This window comes from Cajanus cajan, chromosome 2, assembly GCF_000230855.2.
Source record: "Cajanus cajan strain Asha chromosome 2, NIPB_CcT2T_4, whole genome shotgun sequence".
Classification (NCBI taxonomy): Eukaryota; Viridiplantae; Streptophyta; class Magnoliopsida; order Fabales; family Fabaceae; genus Cajanus; species Cajanus cajan.
This window is the reverse complement of record NC_138518.1, coordinates 53,942,068-53,960,543: the sequence shown is the minus strand read 5'-3', so window position 1 is coordinate 53,960,543 and position 18,476 is coordinate 53,942,068. Positions and strand designations below refer to the sequence as shown.

General features: G+C 35.6%; 2 protein-coding genes across 4 annotated transcripts in view; both read left to right on the top strand.

The window, feature by feature from the left end:
• LOC109811236 (callose synthase 7) overlaps positions 1-8,380 on the top strand; it is a 30,260-nt gene extending 21,880 nt beyond the window's left edge. For all 3 annotated transcript variants that reach the window (XM_083068442.1, XM_083068443.1, XM_020374913.3), the window contains one exon: positions 1,194-8,380. In XM_083068442.1, coding sequence (XP_082924568.1) covers positions 1,194-1,459 — 266 coding nt within the window. In that variant the 3' untranslated portion in view covers positions 1,460-8,380. The remainder of the gene's footprint in view (positions 1-1,193) is intronic.
• On the top strand, positions 2,803-8,380 carry LOC145954369 (callose synthase 9-like). The gene is made up of 3 exons (XM_083068445.1): positions 2,803-3,141; positions 3,238-3,398; positions 3,492-8,380. Exons 1-3 carry the CDS (start codon positions 2,803-2,805, stop codon positions 3,526-3,528), a joined length of 537 nt encoding a protein of 178 aa, XP_082924571.1. The 3' UTR covers positions 3,529-8,380.
• Positions 8,381-18,476: the final 10,096 nt, after the last annotated feature.

Here is an 18,476-nt window from a genome sequence, read left to right as displayed (position 1 = left end):
TTGTTGACACCAAAAAAGATAGTTCTTGGTATCTAATTTCTCAAAAATAGTGTGCGAGAAGGTAAGGGAAGGGGTGAGGAGGGTTTGACAGATTCAACATGAAAATGGGGCGGTGGTGGGGAAGACGATGGCGTTTCTTTAGCCATGAGAAGAGACTAATAGTGCAGACAGGGAGAAAAGGAAGAAGTGGTGGTAGGACTCAATAGCAAGGACAGAAGGAGAAGAGAGTAAGAGAGAGGCAGTAGGGATCGACAACTCTATGATACCATATTGAAATTAGAGAGGGAAAGAATGAGAGACATAGACAAATTAACAGGGAAGAAAATCTTGTGTTATTTCAGTAGTTGAATCTGTAATACAATAGACCTATATATATATATATATATCTTTTAATAGCTTCTAGAAGAAGTTATAGAAACAGTAACCTGTTGAACAGGTTACCAAAGCTAAAACAGAAAAATGACAGAAAGAATAACCCTATACAATATTATATCTAATACAATATTAAGCAGTAAAGTTATATACTCCAATACTGGGCTAGTCACCAAGTCGGTTCCCAGTTAGACCAGTCGATCCGGTCCGGTTTGATTTTGACAACTATGAAAAAAACTCTTAAGATACACTTACGAAAAATTGAGTAATTGAATAACTAAACTAATTGTGTAATACCTCAATTACCCAAGTGAGAAAGTATCAATATACTTTAAAGGCCCACAACTTGGATTGGGTATGTGGCTTGGAAAACACGGGCACACCCTGGTGGGCCTATTATGGTTTATTTGGAAAGTATAGGTGATATCAAGGCTATTAAATATCTACAGAAAAATAGGGTTAATAGTTTCTTGCTTTCCACGAAACTGTATACCACCTAAATTTGCATATTGTCCATTATAGTTGTAATAGCTCTGTCGCTCCATATCAACCATTGTTCTTTCTATCTCCATTGTATATTTGTAAATCTCTAGATATTAACTTACCAATTATTGTTTACATGCAAATTCAAAGTCCAAAATGGAAAGATTTTGCCAAAAGAACCACTCCTTTCTATTGGAAGTTGTTTAGTTCTTTGGTAAACAAGATGGAAAATATATGTTTTATTTTTTTAAATAAAGGTAGCTTTATTCTTCTATAGTTTCAATAGCAATTACTGTTGTAATTTTATGAACTTTTTTTCTCATATCTTCTATTTGCAGCAACTCTTGATATTATTCTCACATGGAATGCATTGAGGAATATGAAGTTCACTCAATTGCTTCGATATTTTTTGAAATTTGTGGTAGCAGCTATTTGGGTTGTTGTTTTGCCAATCTGTTATTCCAAGTCGCTACAGAATCCATCAGGAATTATAAAATTTTTCACCAAATGGGCTGGGGAATGGGGGAATCAGTCACTTTACCCCTATGTTGTTGTACTATATATGTTACCAAACATAGTGCCTGCTGTTAAGATAATTCTATAAGATATAGTTTAGATATACTAGTTTATCTTCTCTTTAATTAGTTTTATCTAAATCCCTAAACTTTAGGGATTGATTATGTTTTCTGCCTATTTATTTTATTGTACCTATTCAAATTCAATAATAAGAAATTATTCATATTCAAGTTGGTACCAGAGCACTCTAGGGTTTTCGAATTTTGTCTGCGGCTGCCGGAGTTGACACCGCCTGCACACTCAGAGGTCGCCGATCGGCCGCTCCGTCGCGTCCCACCGTCATCCGCCGCCTCACGCGCTCCCACGCGCGGTTCTCGTTGAGGAAGCTCGCCGGCGCGTGGGCTTCTCGCGCCGCCCTACCAGCCTCTGTTTGCGACGCGGTTTCTTTCGTTGGACTCGTCGGCCCTCCCTCTTCTCGTTTTGACCCTTTTCAGGTAGTAGGTCACACTCTAGGTGGTCTGTTGGAGGTCGTTTGGTTGCGGCCTCGGAGTTTCGTGGTCGTTTGGTGTTGTTTGGTTGCTGTCTTGAAGTTCTGTGGCTGTTTGGTTTCTGTTCGTGGTTGATTGTTTGGTGTTTTTCTTCTTTTTCTCCTCATGGCAGAGATTCCCAAGGAGAACCCAAAAATTGAATCTTCCAAAAGGGGGCTGGTCTCCTTTGCCTTTTCTGGATCACCTACTATTACATCTGAAAAGCTTAATGGTAAAAATTATTTGGATTGGTCCACTGCGGTTGAAATGTGGTTTTTAGGTCAGGGTCTTTATGATCATCTTACTAAAAGGGCGTCTGAAGTTGATAAAGAGGTGAGAGATGAATGGCAACGGACAGATTATCAACTTGTATCTCTATTGTGGCAGTCCATTGAGCCTAAATTAATGGTGCATTTTCGTCCGTACAAGACATGCTATGATATTTGGAAGAAGGCTCGAAATGTCTATGCCAATGATATCCAAAGAATATACGAGTCTGTTCATGGTCTGGAAACTCTTCGTATGGTTGATAATGATTTGCCAACGTATTTGAATCGTGCTCAATCCACTATTGATGAGCTCAAGCTAATGTTGGTTAGTGATGATCCTCAACAAATAATAAACAAACTTGATAATATGTTCATGGTGTTTATCCTTCAAGGACTCCACAAAGATTACGGATCTGTTCGAGATCAAATCTTGACAAATCCTGTCATTCCTACAGTAGAAGAACTCATAGATCGATTGATTCGGGTCCCTTCACCAGAGGCAGATCCTCACACAGAATCTGAGTCCTCTGCTTTTATCTCTAGCACAGCTGACCGTGGAAGTCGAGGGCGCGGTCGAGGTCGTGGTCGCGGTAAAGGGGGTAGAGGAAACCTCCATTGTACCTACTGTCAGAGAGATGGACATACACGAGATAGGTGTTATTCCTTGCATGGCTTTCCAAGCAAGACAGCTAATGTGGCTCAATCTCCAACTTCAGCTCCAGAGCTCAAGATTGAACCAGTGGGCAATCATCCAATCACATTATCTACCGATGATTACCAAGAGTATCTTCAATTCAAGGCAACTAAATAGGCCTCTTCTTCCATCACTGTTGCTCATACTGGTAATTCTACAGTCTGTCTCTCTCATTCTACATCTATTGGACCTTGGGTTTTGGACTCCGGTGCTTCTAATTCCATACAGTGCAACTGATGTTTCTGTCATTCAGTGGCCTCTATTCTTGCTTGCTAATAAGGTGTGTCATATGAGTGATTCCCCATGGCCAAATGTTTATCATAATTGAATGGATGTGTCTTTTGATTCGTTTCTAAATCGCTTCAATATGTGATAGATTCATATAGCTGTTCACATGGCAAAAGATCATAAGGAGACTGATGATGATTTATACAGAAAGATTAGGAGTGATGCATATATGTCTTCAGCAGTTGTTGAATGCTATGAGACTGTCAAGGACATCATACTGAATCTTCTACTGGATGAAGAAGACAGGCTGTAAGAGAAATATACTTGTTTAGCCTCTGTTCACCCATTTAATTTTCTTATTGGAATCCTCGGGAATTTATTAGGTTTATTCCATGGAGACAGGCTTGTAAGCAGGATATGTGCTAAAGTAGAACGGTGAATACGAGAAGAAACATTTGTGAAGGAATTCAAGATGAGTGGATTGCCTTCACTCATTGATAAGTTAGTGAAATTCTTAACTCTATTGGTAGGTTTTTCCCATCGTGCTACCTTTTTTTCTTCTCAGTAATGTCAGTTCCTTTTCATAAGACTTCTGCAAATCTATACAAATATCAATTTTTTTCCCACTGGCAGAAGTCTGCAGATGGCAAACAAAAGTCCCAGATAGTGAATCTGGTGCAAGATATTGCAGCAATTATCACACACGATGTTATGGTTGATGGCCATTTGTATGTTTGAAAGTGACTTGAAATTTTGTATATGATTTTTTAAACCTTATAATAAGTATGGCTTTACGATATTGGCTTGGTTCTTCTTTCTCTAGGTTTCAGCAAACACCTTAGCAATATTGTGCAATGAGAAAGGAGATGTTTGTCAACATCGATACTTCTCTCAGACGCAAAAGATCAGTGACGGGAAAGGTAGTCCTGTCAGCTATACATAAATGAACACATTACCGTATTCTTTTTGAATGTGTTGTTGCTTAATAGTTTCTGTTTTTTCTATGTAGGTTACTAGGCTTCTTTTGCTTTTGACAGTCAAGGAACCAGCCATAAATGTGCCTATGTAGGTTACTAGGCTTCTTTTGCTTTTGACAGTCAAGGAACTAGCCATAAATGTGCCCCAAAATCTAGAAGCCCGACGCCGTATTACATTCTTTGCAAACTCCTTATTTATGAATATGCCAACGGCTCCCAAAGTTCGGGAGATGTTGTCATTCAGGTTAGTCAATGTGATAGACTGCTATATTGATTGGAATTAAAAGGAAAAAAATGAATGAGTATTGATTAATGTGAAGGACAAGGACAAACTTATGAATGGTTTTTATTATCAGAAGTGGAAGAAATCATTCTTCTTGTTTTATTCAAATGATTGGTCTAGTACATAAATAGGTAAAACAGGGAAATAAGAAAAGGAAACAAATAATAGGCAATTCCTATAATTAAATAGGAATCCCTATAAATCAGTAACAACAATAAAGAATAAGTCGTAGATCCTAATCCCTGAAATTCTGTAACATAATAATATCCCATAAATTAATCCCTGAAATTCTGCAACATAATAATATCCCATAAATTTTGGGATTTCTATCCAACACTCCCCCTCAAGCTGGTGAATAGATGCTAATCATTCCTAGCTTGCTAATATTAGACTCAAAATCTGACTTCAACAAAGCCTTTGTCAGCAAGTCTACTTCTTGTAATTTGGTTGGAACATAATGTAGAGAAAATGTACCATTTTCCATTTCTGACTTGATGAAGTATCTGTCAGTTCTTACATGTTTCATCCTGTCATGTTGCACTGGGTTATGTACTATGTTTATGGCTGACTTGCTATCACTGTACAGTTTCACAGGCTCTTGAAGGGGAATAAATAAATCATGTAATAATCTTTTTATCCAAATCAGTTCATAAACTCCTTGAGCAATTGCTCTATATTCAGCCTCTGCACTACTTCTTGCAACAACCAATTGTTTTTTACTTCTCCATGTCACTAGGTTTCCCCATACTTTTGTACAGTATCCTGTGGTAGATTTTGAATCTTCCATTGAACCTGCCTAATCAGCATCTGCAAAACACTCTACACTTCTGTGTTCATTTTTTCTGAACAGTAATCCCTTTCTAGTAGTACTTTTGAGATAACGAAGAATCAAATTTACAGCATCCAAATGCCTCTTCCTAGGAGAATGCATAAATTGACTTACCACACTAACATTGTAGGCAATATCTGGTCTGGTGAGAGATAGGTAGATTAGTTTTCCTACAAGGCGTTGATATCTCTCCTTTTCAACTAGAGGATCATCTTCAATAATCTTGTGCTTCCAATTTCGATCTAGGGGAGTTGTTGCAGGTCTACACCCCAGTTTCCCTGTTTCTCGAAGCAAATCAAGAGTGTACTTCCTTTATGAGATGAAAATACCTTTCTTGCTTCTAGCTATTTCCATCCCAAGAAAGTATTGAAGCTGCCCAAGATCTTTAACCTTGAATTCTGCTTGCAAACAACTTTTGAGATTGTCAATTTCTTGATTGTCATCACCTGTGATTACCATGTCATCTACATAGACAATAAGAATAGCCCTTCTTTCATCTTTGGATTTTTTTACAAAAAGGGTGTGGTCTGCTTGGCTTTGAACATAGCCAAGTTGTTTCATAGTAGTGCTGAATCTTGTGAACCAGGCCCTTGGGGACTGTTTCAGTCCATACAGGGACTTATTTAACCTGCACACAACATCATTATTTTCTCCTTCAAATCCAGGGGGCAATTTCATATAAACTTCCTCCTCCAACTTCCCATTCAAGAAAGCATTCTTCACATCTAATTGGTGTAGTTTCCAATCTAGATTTGCTGCAAGAGAAATGAGAATTCTAATAGAATTAAGTTTTGCAACTGGTGCAAATGTTTCTTCATAATCTATACCATGGGTTTGGGTATAGCCTTGGGCCACTAGCCTCACCTTATACCTGTCTATCTTCCCATCTGCACCCATTTTTGTGGTAAATATCCATCTACAGCCCACAACTTTCTTCTCCTTGGGCAGCTTGACAATATCCCAGGTCTTATTTTCTTCTAGTGCAGCCATTTCCTCTAGGAAAGCAGCTCTCCATTTTTCGTCTTTAAGAGCATCAAAGACAAGTGTTTGGGATCTGAACTCTATCCAATTCTGTAACAAAAGCTCTATATCTCGGAGATAGGTTAGAATATGTGAGGAAATTTGATATAGTATGCTTTGTACAAGATCTAACTCCTTTTCGTAATGCAATAGACAAGTCAAATTCATCCATAGTATCATTTTCAACATTAAGATTTTCAACTGCACAATTACCTTCAGTGTTACAGTCTATTGCTTCCTCATGATTTGGCTCCAAGTCTGAAGATTGACCTTGCAAAGGAACATTATGTCTCCTAGTGTAGAATTTTGGAAAAAATTTGAACTCATTTTGAGTCCTCTTTTCTAATTCTCCCCCTTGATTGGTTATTAGTGTAGATTCTGTTTCAGATTCTTTTTGTATAGGTTGAAGTAAAGGAAGAGAAATTGGAAGAGAGATGGAAGGATCCCAATGATGAGGTTCAATCATATTCTCCCCCTGAAACGAATCATTGTGAAAGAAAGGTTGATTTTCAAGAAAAGTGATATCACATGATATGTAGAACCTTTTGGATTTTGGGCAGTAACATTTGTACCCTTTTTGTGTGGGAGAATAGCCAAGGAATATACATTTATGAGATTTTGGATCTAGTTTTCCTCTTGTAGGACTTGAGTTATGAACAAAGACTGTACACCCGAATATTTTTGGTGGAATAGACTCCAACATTCTGACTAAAGGAAAAAAACTTTTTAGACAGTTAAGAGGGGTTAAAAATTGGAGAGGTTTGGAGGGAAGACGATTGATAAGATAGGTAGCAGTTAACACAGCTTCTCCCCAAAAATGGTTGGGAACATTTGTGGTGAACATAAGAGAACGAGCAACCTCCAAATGTGCAATTTTTTCTTTCAGCAACCCCGTTTTGTTGCGGGGTATGATTGCAAGAACTTTGATGGAATATGCCATGTTCCTGTAGGTAACCATTAAGATCATTAGAGAAGTATTCCCGCCCATTATCAGTACAAAGGATGTGAATTGAGGAGCCAAAAATATTGGTGACATGTTTATGAAACTGTTTAAAGGTTGTGCTAGCTTCAGATTTTTCTTTCAAGAGGTACACCCAACACACATAAGTATGGTCATCTATAAAGGTGATAAACCATCTAGCTCCATTTATGTTAGGAATTCGATGTTAGATAAAATCAAGAGAGGTAAAATGTAATAGTGAAACTTTATTATCATTGTTGCTGTAGAAAGAATACAAGGAGAGCTGAATATATAGAGAACCTTTTCTAAATTATAGCAGCTAGAGAAAAGAGAGAAAACAGTTGTAAAAGAAACCAGTGGAGAGAGAAAAACAAGAGAGGTGGCAGGACAATTGTCCACTAAAAGATTCTGAAGATATCCTAAAGATATCGCAGAATGCAAAAAGCAAAAAGGACTAACAAACAAATATTCCCTTTTTGTTGTAACCCATATACACTAACAACCCCCCTCAAACTCAAGGTGAAGTTTTGACACAAAAACTTTGCACTTTGAGTTTGTCCCTAAGAACTTCAAACCGAGCAGCAGACAAAGGCTTAGTAAGAAGATCAGCCCATTGATCAAGAGCTGGTATGTGATAAACCGGAAGTTGCTTGGAGAGGACTTTGTCACGAACAAAGAACACATCAATCTCCATGTGCTTTGTTTTGCTGTGGAAAACAGGATTGTGAGCAATGGCCACCGCGCTTTGATTGTCACAGAGCAAAGTAGGTGTAGAAAAGGGAACCTTAAGTTCTTGCAGAAGGGCTTGAATCCAAGTTAATTCAGCAGAGGCTTGGGCTATACTGCGATATTCAGCTTCTGTGTTGGACCGAGCAATAACACGCTGTTTCCTGGACCACCAAGATATCAAATTGGGTCCAAAAAAGATAGCAGAACCAGAAGTGGACCTCCTGTCATCAACATCAGAGGCCCAGTCAGCATCACAAAAGGCAATGAGGGAGATGGGTCCATTTACAGCAGCAGGTTGCATATGAAGACCATAAGAGAGTGTGCCTTTTAAATACTTGAGGATTCGTTTGACAGCCACCCAGTGAGAGTCAAGAGGAGTAGCCATAAATTGACAAACTTTGTTAACAGCAAAACTGATTTCAGGTCTTGTAAGTGTAGCATATTGTAAGGAGATGTTATAACTCTCTATATGTAGCAAATTTTTCTTTAGATGAGTATAACTCTCTATATGTTATTTTCTTTGACAGTTGTCAAAAGGAGATGTATGTTGTTTGATGTTCTAAAGTATCTTGTGAATTGAAAAATTGTTTAAAGTAGTATGTACTAGGTTGTAGAGTTAGTTCATATATGTATAATGATGAGATGTGGATTCATGGTGAACTACTTGAGGGTATGTGAACCATTGTTTTGTGTGGACATATTTGTATTGTGTATGTGATGTGGAATTGAGTTATGACTTGTGGTGTGATGTCTTGGTACAAATGTATATGTATTGTATCTACCATTTTGGTATTGAATTTATAGCATGATGTGGCAAATGGTATGTTATTGCTTAATTGTTCAAGTAATTATGATGTGAGTATGCTGGCATGATATGAGATGTTGTGTTGAATGTGAATGTGATATAATTGTGGTTCCTCACACTTATGTCAGTGTGACATGACCCTAGGCATGAAAAGCTACAGGGGTGGCGTGAGCATAACATAGTGTGGGATGTGTGAGGCAATTAACACATATGTTGACGTGACATGACCTTGAGCAAGAGATGCTACAAGGGTGGTGTAAGCATGACATAATGTTAATTGCAAGATTTGTGTGTGGTAATTGGTATGAATTGAATGTGAAGTGATTATAGATAAACTTACACTTATGTTGGTGTGGCACGAACCTGAGCATGAGAAGCTATAGGGGTGGTGTGAGAATGGCATAGGGTGGGATGTGTGAGGCAATTAACAGGTATGTCGGCGTGGCACGACCTTGAGCAAAAGATGCTATAAGGGTGACATGAGCATGGCATAGTGTTAATTGCAAGATTTATGTGTGGCAATTAGTACTTATGTTGGCATGGCACAACCTTGGGCACAGGATGCTAAATGGGTGACGTGAGCTTAACATAATACAAATTATTTGATGTGATGGATTGGTGTGATTAAGAATTGTGATGTAAAGATGATGCATGATTGATAGAATTATGATATATAGAAATGGTTGTAAATATTTCATTATGTAATAAGTTATGAAGAGATTACATTGTGGTGTGTTTTTATGTTCTTTACATATATATGTTTTCTTTTCTCACCGTACAATTTGTGGATGTTTTAAGTGAGAAAAATTCGACTATGAGTGACATCCAAAATGCCAACAGTTAAGTTGTGGGTGTGCTATGATATTGTGACATTAGGGTAAAGGATTCTTAGGACATCGATTTTTTTATATATATTTGGAGTTATACTTATTCTTTTGAAAACAATTTGTAAGCTCTTATGTTTTATTTTCCAAGTTTTATTTTGAATTATTTTGGACACTGACGAACATTTATGAAGGTTTTTATGTGGGCCCTTTTACTAATATTAACAAATTTATTTCTTTAGCTTATTTACATTATTACAATATATGTGTTACGGTATTAAGGGTGTCACATTCAGCATCTGTTTCTATGCTAGATTTCAATATGATTGTAAAGAGTCTCATCTAAAGGTTGTTAAACACATATTTAGACATCTTGTAGGACCTAGTAACCTTAGTTTGTTCTATGAGAAAAATAATGATTTCATGTTAGTAGGATTTTGTGATGTAGACTGTTGGAGATAGGATTGAAAGAAAGAGTTCACATAGAGGTTGTCACTTCTTGGGAAATTGTCTCATTTCATGGGCAAGCAAGAAACAAAACTCTAATTGCAAAGATATAGTATATTTTAACAGTTAAATGTTGCTCACGGCTCCTATAGGTTAAGTATCAATTAGAAGACTATTTTAGTCTTGAAAATAATATACATGTATTCTATGATAATACTAGTGCAATTAATTGAAGCATTTGCTACACCAACGAATACTTCTTTTCTCTAAAGATCAGGCAAAGGAGTAAGATGAATTAGTTCAATGAATTAGATTCAAGAAGCCACAATGGTCATCTCTTTCAAAGCTACTATATAAGAAGCTTTGGAACTCAAAAAGAAGAATAAGCAATAATAGAGAATATAAGTGTAAATATAGAAAATTATTTTTTACTCACCTCTTAAAAAATCTTCTTCAAGAGCTTTCTTGTAGTCAAATGATTCGTTGTGATCGCGTTTAAAAGAGATGACAATTGCAACCTTGTAATACCTTCAAAACCTTTGTTATAAGGTAAAGCATGGAGAGGCTTAACACAGAGAATACTTTTTGAGTTTGGAGAGGCTTGATTGTAAAAGAAAACTTGGTTTTGATCCTAGAGAGACTTGTCTGTAAAATAATACTTGGTTTTGGGCCTAAATAAGTTTAACTATAAAAGAATACTTGGGGTTGAGCCTAGAGAGGCTTGTCTGTAAAAAAAAATACTTGAGGTTTAGCATGAAGAGACTTGTATGTAAAAGAATACTTGATTAGTAGCTTGAAGAGGTCAGTCAAAAAGCACTTGTTTGAGCCAGAAGTAGATTGGAAAAGAAAACTTGTAACTTTGTTGAAAATTAGTGGAACTCAATTTGGTTGGATTGAGAATTGGATATAGTCTTGGTGATTGAGATGAACTAGTATAAAAACACTGTATTTATTGATTACTCTTACTAATCCTTCATTTATTACAGATACTACTTCACGTACTTAAAATCGTGAGTTTTTTATATATACTATTCAACCCCCATTTTAGTGTTTATCTATTCCCCAGAACTTGCTTCTTCACCTCCAACTATTCCACCTCTCCTTCCACTTGCCATTAAAGAGGATTATGACAAAGTGATCATTGGTCTCTATCGAGCTCCACACTTCATTTTGAGGAGGCAACCATGCTATGCAAGCAAATTTTACAAGTTGTTATCTCACCTCAACCTTGACTTTAGCTCTAACGACGAGGATGACTAGACTTGACCTAACTTTTGTTGGTGTCAAAATGGGGGTAATTACATAGTTTTTTATATTTCAAATCTTTAAATTTCTGAAGAATTTTACAATTTTTTACTTTGAATAATCCTTATATTGAACATATTAGCTGTTTGACGCAAGTTATATTCTTCATATCATGCATGTTTTCAAGGGGAGTCCACTGTGCATTGGATATAGCACCTAAATTAGATATACATGTTATATTACTCATATGATTTGATATGCATTATAAGAAAGAGATAAAACAAGCATATTATATCATATATAAAATCCTTTTTGTATGCTCTACTTTAGGTCTTAAATCTCTAAGATGCTAAGACTAGAACTCATATGTATGCACACTTAGTTTGATATGCTTTAAGAATAAAAATTGAATGTCATTCTTGTTGCTCTATTATGATCATTTAGTTTGTCTCAGACGTCATATCGATTGATGATAGAACTAAAAGAAGGTGAGAAAATGCATGTCTTTAAAGAACATACTCATAAAAATCAATTTGTTTGAATGATTTTACAATGTCTTAGATGTGACCCTTACATCACTTTAATAAAACGATCCCAAATTGCTTTTGCTCTTTTTAAAAAAAATATCTTTCGAAAGATGAAAGAATTTCAAAAAATGAAAAGTCTTTGCTAAAATTCAAAAATCATTTTGTCTTACTAAAAAAAAAAATATTTTCGAAGATAAATAAAAATAAACATTTCAAAAACGTAGTAGAGAATTACATGGCGTTCATTCCCTGTTACATGTTTGCTATAATCTTTTGAAACACAATGATTGAATGGGGTGTCCAAACTCCAAAACCCATTGGTTCCTTGGCATCTAAGAATTAACATATTCGTTAAATGCAATTTCAAAGACCCACTTTCCCACTTCTCAAGAAAATAAACAAATAAACAAATGCAATCTGATTGTGAAATAATGTGAACGTTCATCTCTAGTTTGTTCCTTTGTTTATCACCAAAAGAAAAAGCACTCATAGCAGCTGCATCACACTCATTCCCTTCTTTCTCTTTATTTTTTTATATTATATTTTTCCCTTGCTATGAGCATTCCAAAACTTGTCTTCCAATCAAAGTATCAATCCTATTGGTTCCTTCTTCTACCCTAGTACAAAAAAATGGCAAATCCCATTAGTTGTGATGCTTTTGAGGTGGTGAAGAAGGAGAAGAAAAATGAAAAGAAAAAAAAAAAAAAAAGCTTAAACATTGGTTCATTGGTGGTCGTGGGAGGACCATGGCCAGCACAAGTGGCACAAAGGGTCCTTTTGAGACAGATTGGCAACCAACAAAGAGGTTTGTGAGGGTTCATACTAGAAATGTGGACTTACGAGACGATGAGGAAGGTGTTGTGGACATTAACATTGTGCCTTCTTCACTTGATAAGATTGTGCCTTATCTCGAAGCAGCCCTTGACATTGAAAATGAGAATCCAAGATTTGCCTACCTTTGTGAGTATTTCTTCAATTTTATTTTTATTATTATCATTTCCTTTTCTTTTTTTTAAGAAAACATAGTTCATAACAGAGAATTAAGAGAAAATCATAGAACCCAAAATTAGAATGTATCGAAAATGAGAAAGGTGAAATAATATATTCAAATAGTAATATGTTTAAAATAATGTTGGAAATCTTGAGAAGTCAAATGGTAAAATAATCTATAAAATTTAGATATAATTTTTTAAGTGTGATTGATGATATTTTTCAATTAGAATTATAATTTTATCTTGATAATATGTATTTATATTTTATGTAGATCTCATTATATAATATATGTTTACATATATTATCGAAACAAAACTTCAATTTTAATCAGAAAACAATACTAATTATACATAAAAAAAAATTATAGTTAATTTTTTCTTAAAACAATATATGAAAAATTTAAACCAATTAAACTTGATATGCATTTAGATCTAAATATCTTTTAAACTCTTTATGTTATAAAAACAAAAGTAAAATTGATATCAAGTGTGCTAAGAGAAAAAGTACAAGATAAAAAGTAAAAGGTAAAAGGAGATTATGGACTCTTTTTTTTATAATAAAAAAATTAAAGAAATATAAACCAGTTATAACGTTTAACATAATATAGAATGTAATGAACAACCTGAACTCTTTTATTTGAGAAATTGGGATTTCTTTCTTATTTAAACCTTATGTGTAGAGAAATTGAAAAATTAATAGTTTTCTGCCTCTTCTCGCAAGGTTGAGGTCTTACGACAGCCCAATATTTAGGTCTTACTATAGCCTCATTTTAGCCTGCAGACAAACTATTAGCTTTTCTTTTCTTTCTTTAAGGTCATTAAACATTTATCAAGGGCACACCTAAAGAATTCAGGCTTCCAAATCCCAGGTTTTAGCAAAAATCATTTTCTCAAGAGTTTAGAATTCTAAATTACATTCGCATTAGTTAAATAAAATAACTACGACACCCTAAGAGAACTGGGTGATTCTATTTATAGACTCAAGACTCACAAAGGAAAAAGTAAAAACTAAAGTAACTAAAATGCCCCTTCAGTCAAGTATACTTTTACACCATACATTTACTCTGTCACATGGCACATGACTAGACTTAAAGCTGATTCTTTTGTGATAAGGTTTGCAGGAATCCTTATCGTTTTGTTTTTGTGATAAGAATTATAACAATCTTTATCTTCTTGTTTCAATCTTCTTTTTCTTCTCCACTCCTTTTTTATTTATTTATTTATTTAGAGACTAATATTTCTTCATCTTCCCCGACTTCTTGCATCTCGGATGATCCTGTCATGGATTGGTTATCTATTGGAGTTTGTTGCCTAAAACTTCCGTTTGCTTCATAAATTTATTTATGCCTTTTTTCCTTTTGAAAGAATTCAACTAATTTATTATTGTTCTCCATTGGGAAAGGAATGAATAACTTCCTATTTTATGAAGGTAGATACAATTTTGTATCATGGGTTTCTTTGATAAGGTTGTACTCTACTTCGTCAGTTTTAGAGAAAAACCATTGATATCCCATGACTTGAGCTCGGTATAAGCTATACTGATAATGGGTATTGCCTTGAACATCCCAAAGTTCATATCCATCATTATACAAAACACCAGGATATTCTTTGTGTCCATCTGTCAACAGTTTCATAACATGCGTTAAATAATGGCTTTGTGAGAAATAGTTGGGGTAAGTCACTATTTTTATGGTTATGTGACACATAAAAATAGCTTGTATAGTATTGATGGCTTTATTTATTGAAGGATTAAATCCATCAAACCTTTCTGTTGGGTGAATCAAGACAGAGTCTAGGCATCCTGTAACGACCCGACTTAGGCCATCACATCAACAACCAATAGGACAACTAAAATGAGATAATATAAAAATAAAGAAAAGAGAGCAAATGCCAGCTACACTAGAGTGAAAATATTCAAAGACGTGTAAATTGTTTTCATCATATAAAACATAACTTTATAAGAGAGTTATCACCAATAAGGTTATACAGTCATCCAAAAAGACAATATATTTACTACATCATGAAAACATCAAAAATAAGACACTCTAGCTGCTGGTCAAGCTCTAAGTCTAGCCACTTCTCAAAGCAGCTGCCAAAAGACTCCTTGATATCCCAAAGCCTCACACCTGATCTGCTCCCTCACATAGTGAGATCATCACAGTCCACATCAAGGAAATATAAGGGTTAACACATATAAAACCAACCATAATACAATATAATGAAATATCAAAAAAATAGATATTCATCAACAATTTATCCATACCAAGGGAATGACAACATTATTACATGTCTATCTCCATGCCAATATAAACCAAATCCAAAATCTAATGTATACACATCTATATCAATGCATACATAATTTATAATAATAAAGAATCCATAATTAATGTATACAATCCATACCAAATGCATACATATTCCATATCCAAACCAATGTCACACCATTGTATAATCCCATGAAGTAGCGAACACATCCAAACCAAGTGTTGAATTTGTGAGCATGTCACCTTCCCATGTCACACACCTAACCTCTCAAGGAAAATATACAGTTGGATTACGTCGTCATGTAATCCTGGTGATCCTGGCCACTTCATCCATCGATATGACTCAACCTTGCCCTCATACCAGTAGCGAATAGAATACTTAGAGGTGTACTTCAAAATCTACCTAACATATGAAGTGGTTTATTATATAATCTTTGGAAAAGTTGCATATTGGGATCCTCACCATGGGACCCCTAAAATCCATATTCTCCCAAAAATTATATCCAAACCTCACCAAGAGGTTTCGTAATCCATACCATAACCTTACTCCTCTAAATTCCCATTAGCTTTCCAAACCAAACACACATAAGCATATTCCATAATTACATGCAACCTTCTCCATAATCATGCCACATTACTCAATATAACAACATAAATAATTAAATACCCAAAACAACCATCAACTTAACCAAATCACTCTTTGTAAAATGGCAACCTTCACATAAAAAAGCGTATCAAGAGTTATACTACTACTATCATGCTCATCCTTATCTCATATGAAAGCTAATAAGATTTCCTGCAACTCTTATGAGGACATAATTTCCTAATTCCATCATCTACTTTGTCAAAACTCACAAAAACTACAACAATTATAACTAAGATTGACAACTTGACCCCTGTTCACTAAAATAGCCATATTTGTAGTTCTAAACCTCCTTTTTGGGTGATTCTAGCGCCATTGGAAAGCTAACATTCCAAGGCTACAATTTTCATGAAGACATAAAGACCAACATACTCACGCCCTGCGCATTAACATCACGCCCGGTGCAAAACTCAAAATAGAGACTTCACGCCCGGTGCTCTCACATTGCGCCTGGTGTAGTCTACACAGAGACCTATAGAGGTCTCTGCGCTCGTCACAATTAACCTAAACCCAGTGCAATCCTAGATAGAGACTCCCAATGAGTCTCCATGCCCGGCGTGCTCAGATCATGCCCGACACCATATCAGTAACCAAAAATACAAGGCTCACGTCTGATAGTGCGCCCGACATGGTTCTCTCCACGCCCAGCGTGATTCACCCCGGGATTCCCATTTCAAATCGTGCCCGGCGCGACTATCCTTGCACCCGGCGTAAAAAGACAATGGTGGCCTCTGATGAATGCACCTCCGGGCCAAGAATTGGGCCTGGCGCATATTCTACCAGAAACCCCCTCAAAACCTTGAAAATTCCTTCCCAACATGAATCCAATTCAAATTACACGAGTTCCAACCATTATAAAGCATAAAAATTAACCAGAACAACATATTAAGCGATAAAATCAAGTCCTAACCATTAATCCATGGAAATCATGGAGAAACCCAACCAAAAACCCTTTCCACTCAATCTGGCCTTAATCATGCATAAAACATGGAATCAATGTGATATTTCAAACCCATACATACTAGATTAAGTCTTATAAGTACTACCCTTACCTTAGAAACCTCAAAATGCAAGATTCAAACTAAATCCTCAAATCCCGACTCAAACTTCAATCTCCTTTTTCAAGGCTTTAGAGGCTAAATCTCTTGAAACTCTAGTTGTGAATATTGATCCTAGCTTGATAAGCTCCCTAAGTGTGTCCTCAACTTCCCTCTGGACCAGAGCTTCTCTCTCTACTTTCTCTCTCTAGAAACTATTTTTGTTTGACAAATGAAACCCTCCAGTCCTAAGTCCCTATATATCGCCATTTTCCAAAATTTTCATGTTTCACCTTTAGCACCTATTCACCTTAAATATCCTACTCCTTGCAGTATTTCAACTCCCTAAACTCTAAAATAACCTCAATTCACTCAGAAAGACCAGATTTATCTTATATTCCTATCCTCCAATGTCCTACCATTCCTACTCCTTTCTATGCAATACTCACCACTCACCCCATAAAGTGCAACATGTATTGACATACAATCAAACATCACATTCATATACATACTCCTGGAATAATGAGTTGCATGCCACAATACTTCACTTAACTAAGATGAGAAGGAAGGTGATTAGTCTTCTTCCCACTTAGTACCAATTCAGTATAATGGTGTACAATGCATCATTCACCACATTCATGATACACATGCCTGTATAAACACCTCAAAACAACAATATCTATAATCCAACCCAAATCCATATAAACAACATATTTATACATATACACACACATATACACACACACACACACACACACACACACACACATATATATATATATATATATATATATATATATATAAAGTATATCTACCAAATAGCTCGATATTCCATGGCATTACACATCCAATGCAAAACAAGATAAGATATCAGCAACAATGTTTTTATTTCCTTTTATATGCTCAAAATTTATTTTTATCCTATTATGGTAAACATGTTCTTGAAATAACAGCCACCTTGTATGGGGTTTTTTGTCAGACTTAATTTGGGAATTACCATAAGCAACTATTATTTTGCAATCAGTTCTTATTATAATTTCATTTTTATTAATAAAAAATAGTTCAAACGTTTTTAAACCATTTATGACAATGTTTACCTCATAGTCTTTAGAAGTCGAATAAACTTGAGGTTTTATATGATATCTTCTTAAAGCATATCTACAAATTTGTTCTTCAGAAATATTTTCATATTTATTCTTTTTTTTCTTTAAAATGGCTCCCCATCCTAACTCACATCCATCGCATTCTATGACTAAATAGTTTGTATCCAATGGTAGCGATAAAGAAGACAAATTTTTAACCATCTCCTTTATCTGTTTGACCAATTTTATATCTTCAGTATTAAACTTTCTTTGTCTGGTTAGACTAGTTTTATTATACAGAGGTGTTGTATATTTTCCTAAGTCTTTTATGAAATTCCTTGCATAATTTAAAAGTCCTAAGAAAGCTTTTAGGATTGTAGACACCCAATTTCATCCGGGCGCATACAAACAACAAGATAGGACATTAGAGGGCCCAAAAACCCAAATTAACTATTTTTAGTGGCCTGGAACGGGCCGTTCCAAAATTGGATTGGGCCGTTCCCACTTCCCCCAAATCATCAAAGGGCAAGGGGCATATGATACCCTCAATTATTCATGAGGAGGAAGGGCATCATACCCAACCTCCAAGTGATATCTTCTATAGTAGTCATCACAATAATGATTACTATCAATGACCCCCAAGGCAACATAGACATAGGGAGTCCTCCAATAAGGAACCTAACATCACTCTTCCCCCATTTCATGGCAAGGATAATGTTGAA

Excerpts from the sequence above, each read along its gene's own strand:
- LOC145954369 (XM_083068445.1), top strand. The coding sequence starts at position 2,803 with ATGGACATACACGAGATAGGTGTTATTCCTTGCATGGCTTTCCAAGCA. Across the intron at positions 3,142-3,237 it reads TATTCTTGCTTGCTAATAAG|ATTCATATAGCTGTTCACAT; the intron begins GTGTGTCATATG and ends AATATGTGATAG. Across the intron at positions 3,399-3,491 it reads CTGGATGAAGAAGACAGGCT|GCTTGTAAGCAGGATATGTG; the intron begins GTAAGAGAAATA and ends CCATGGAGACAG.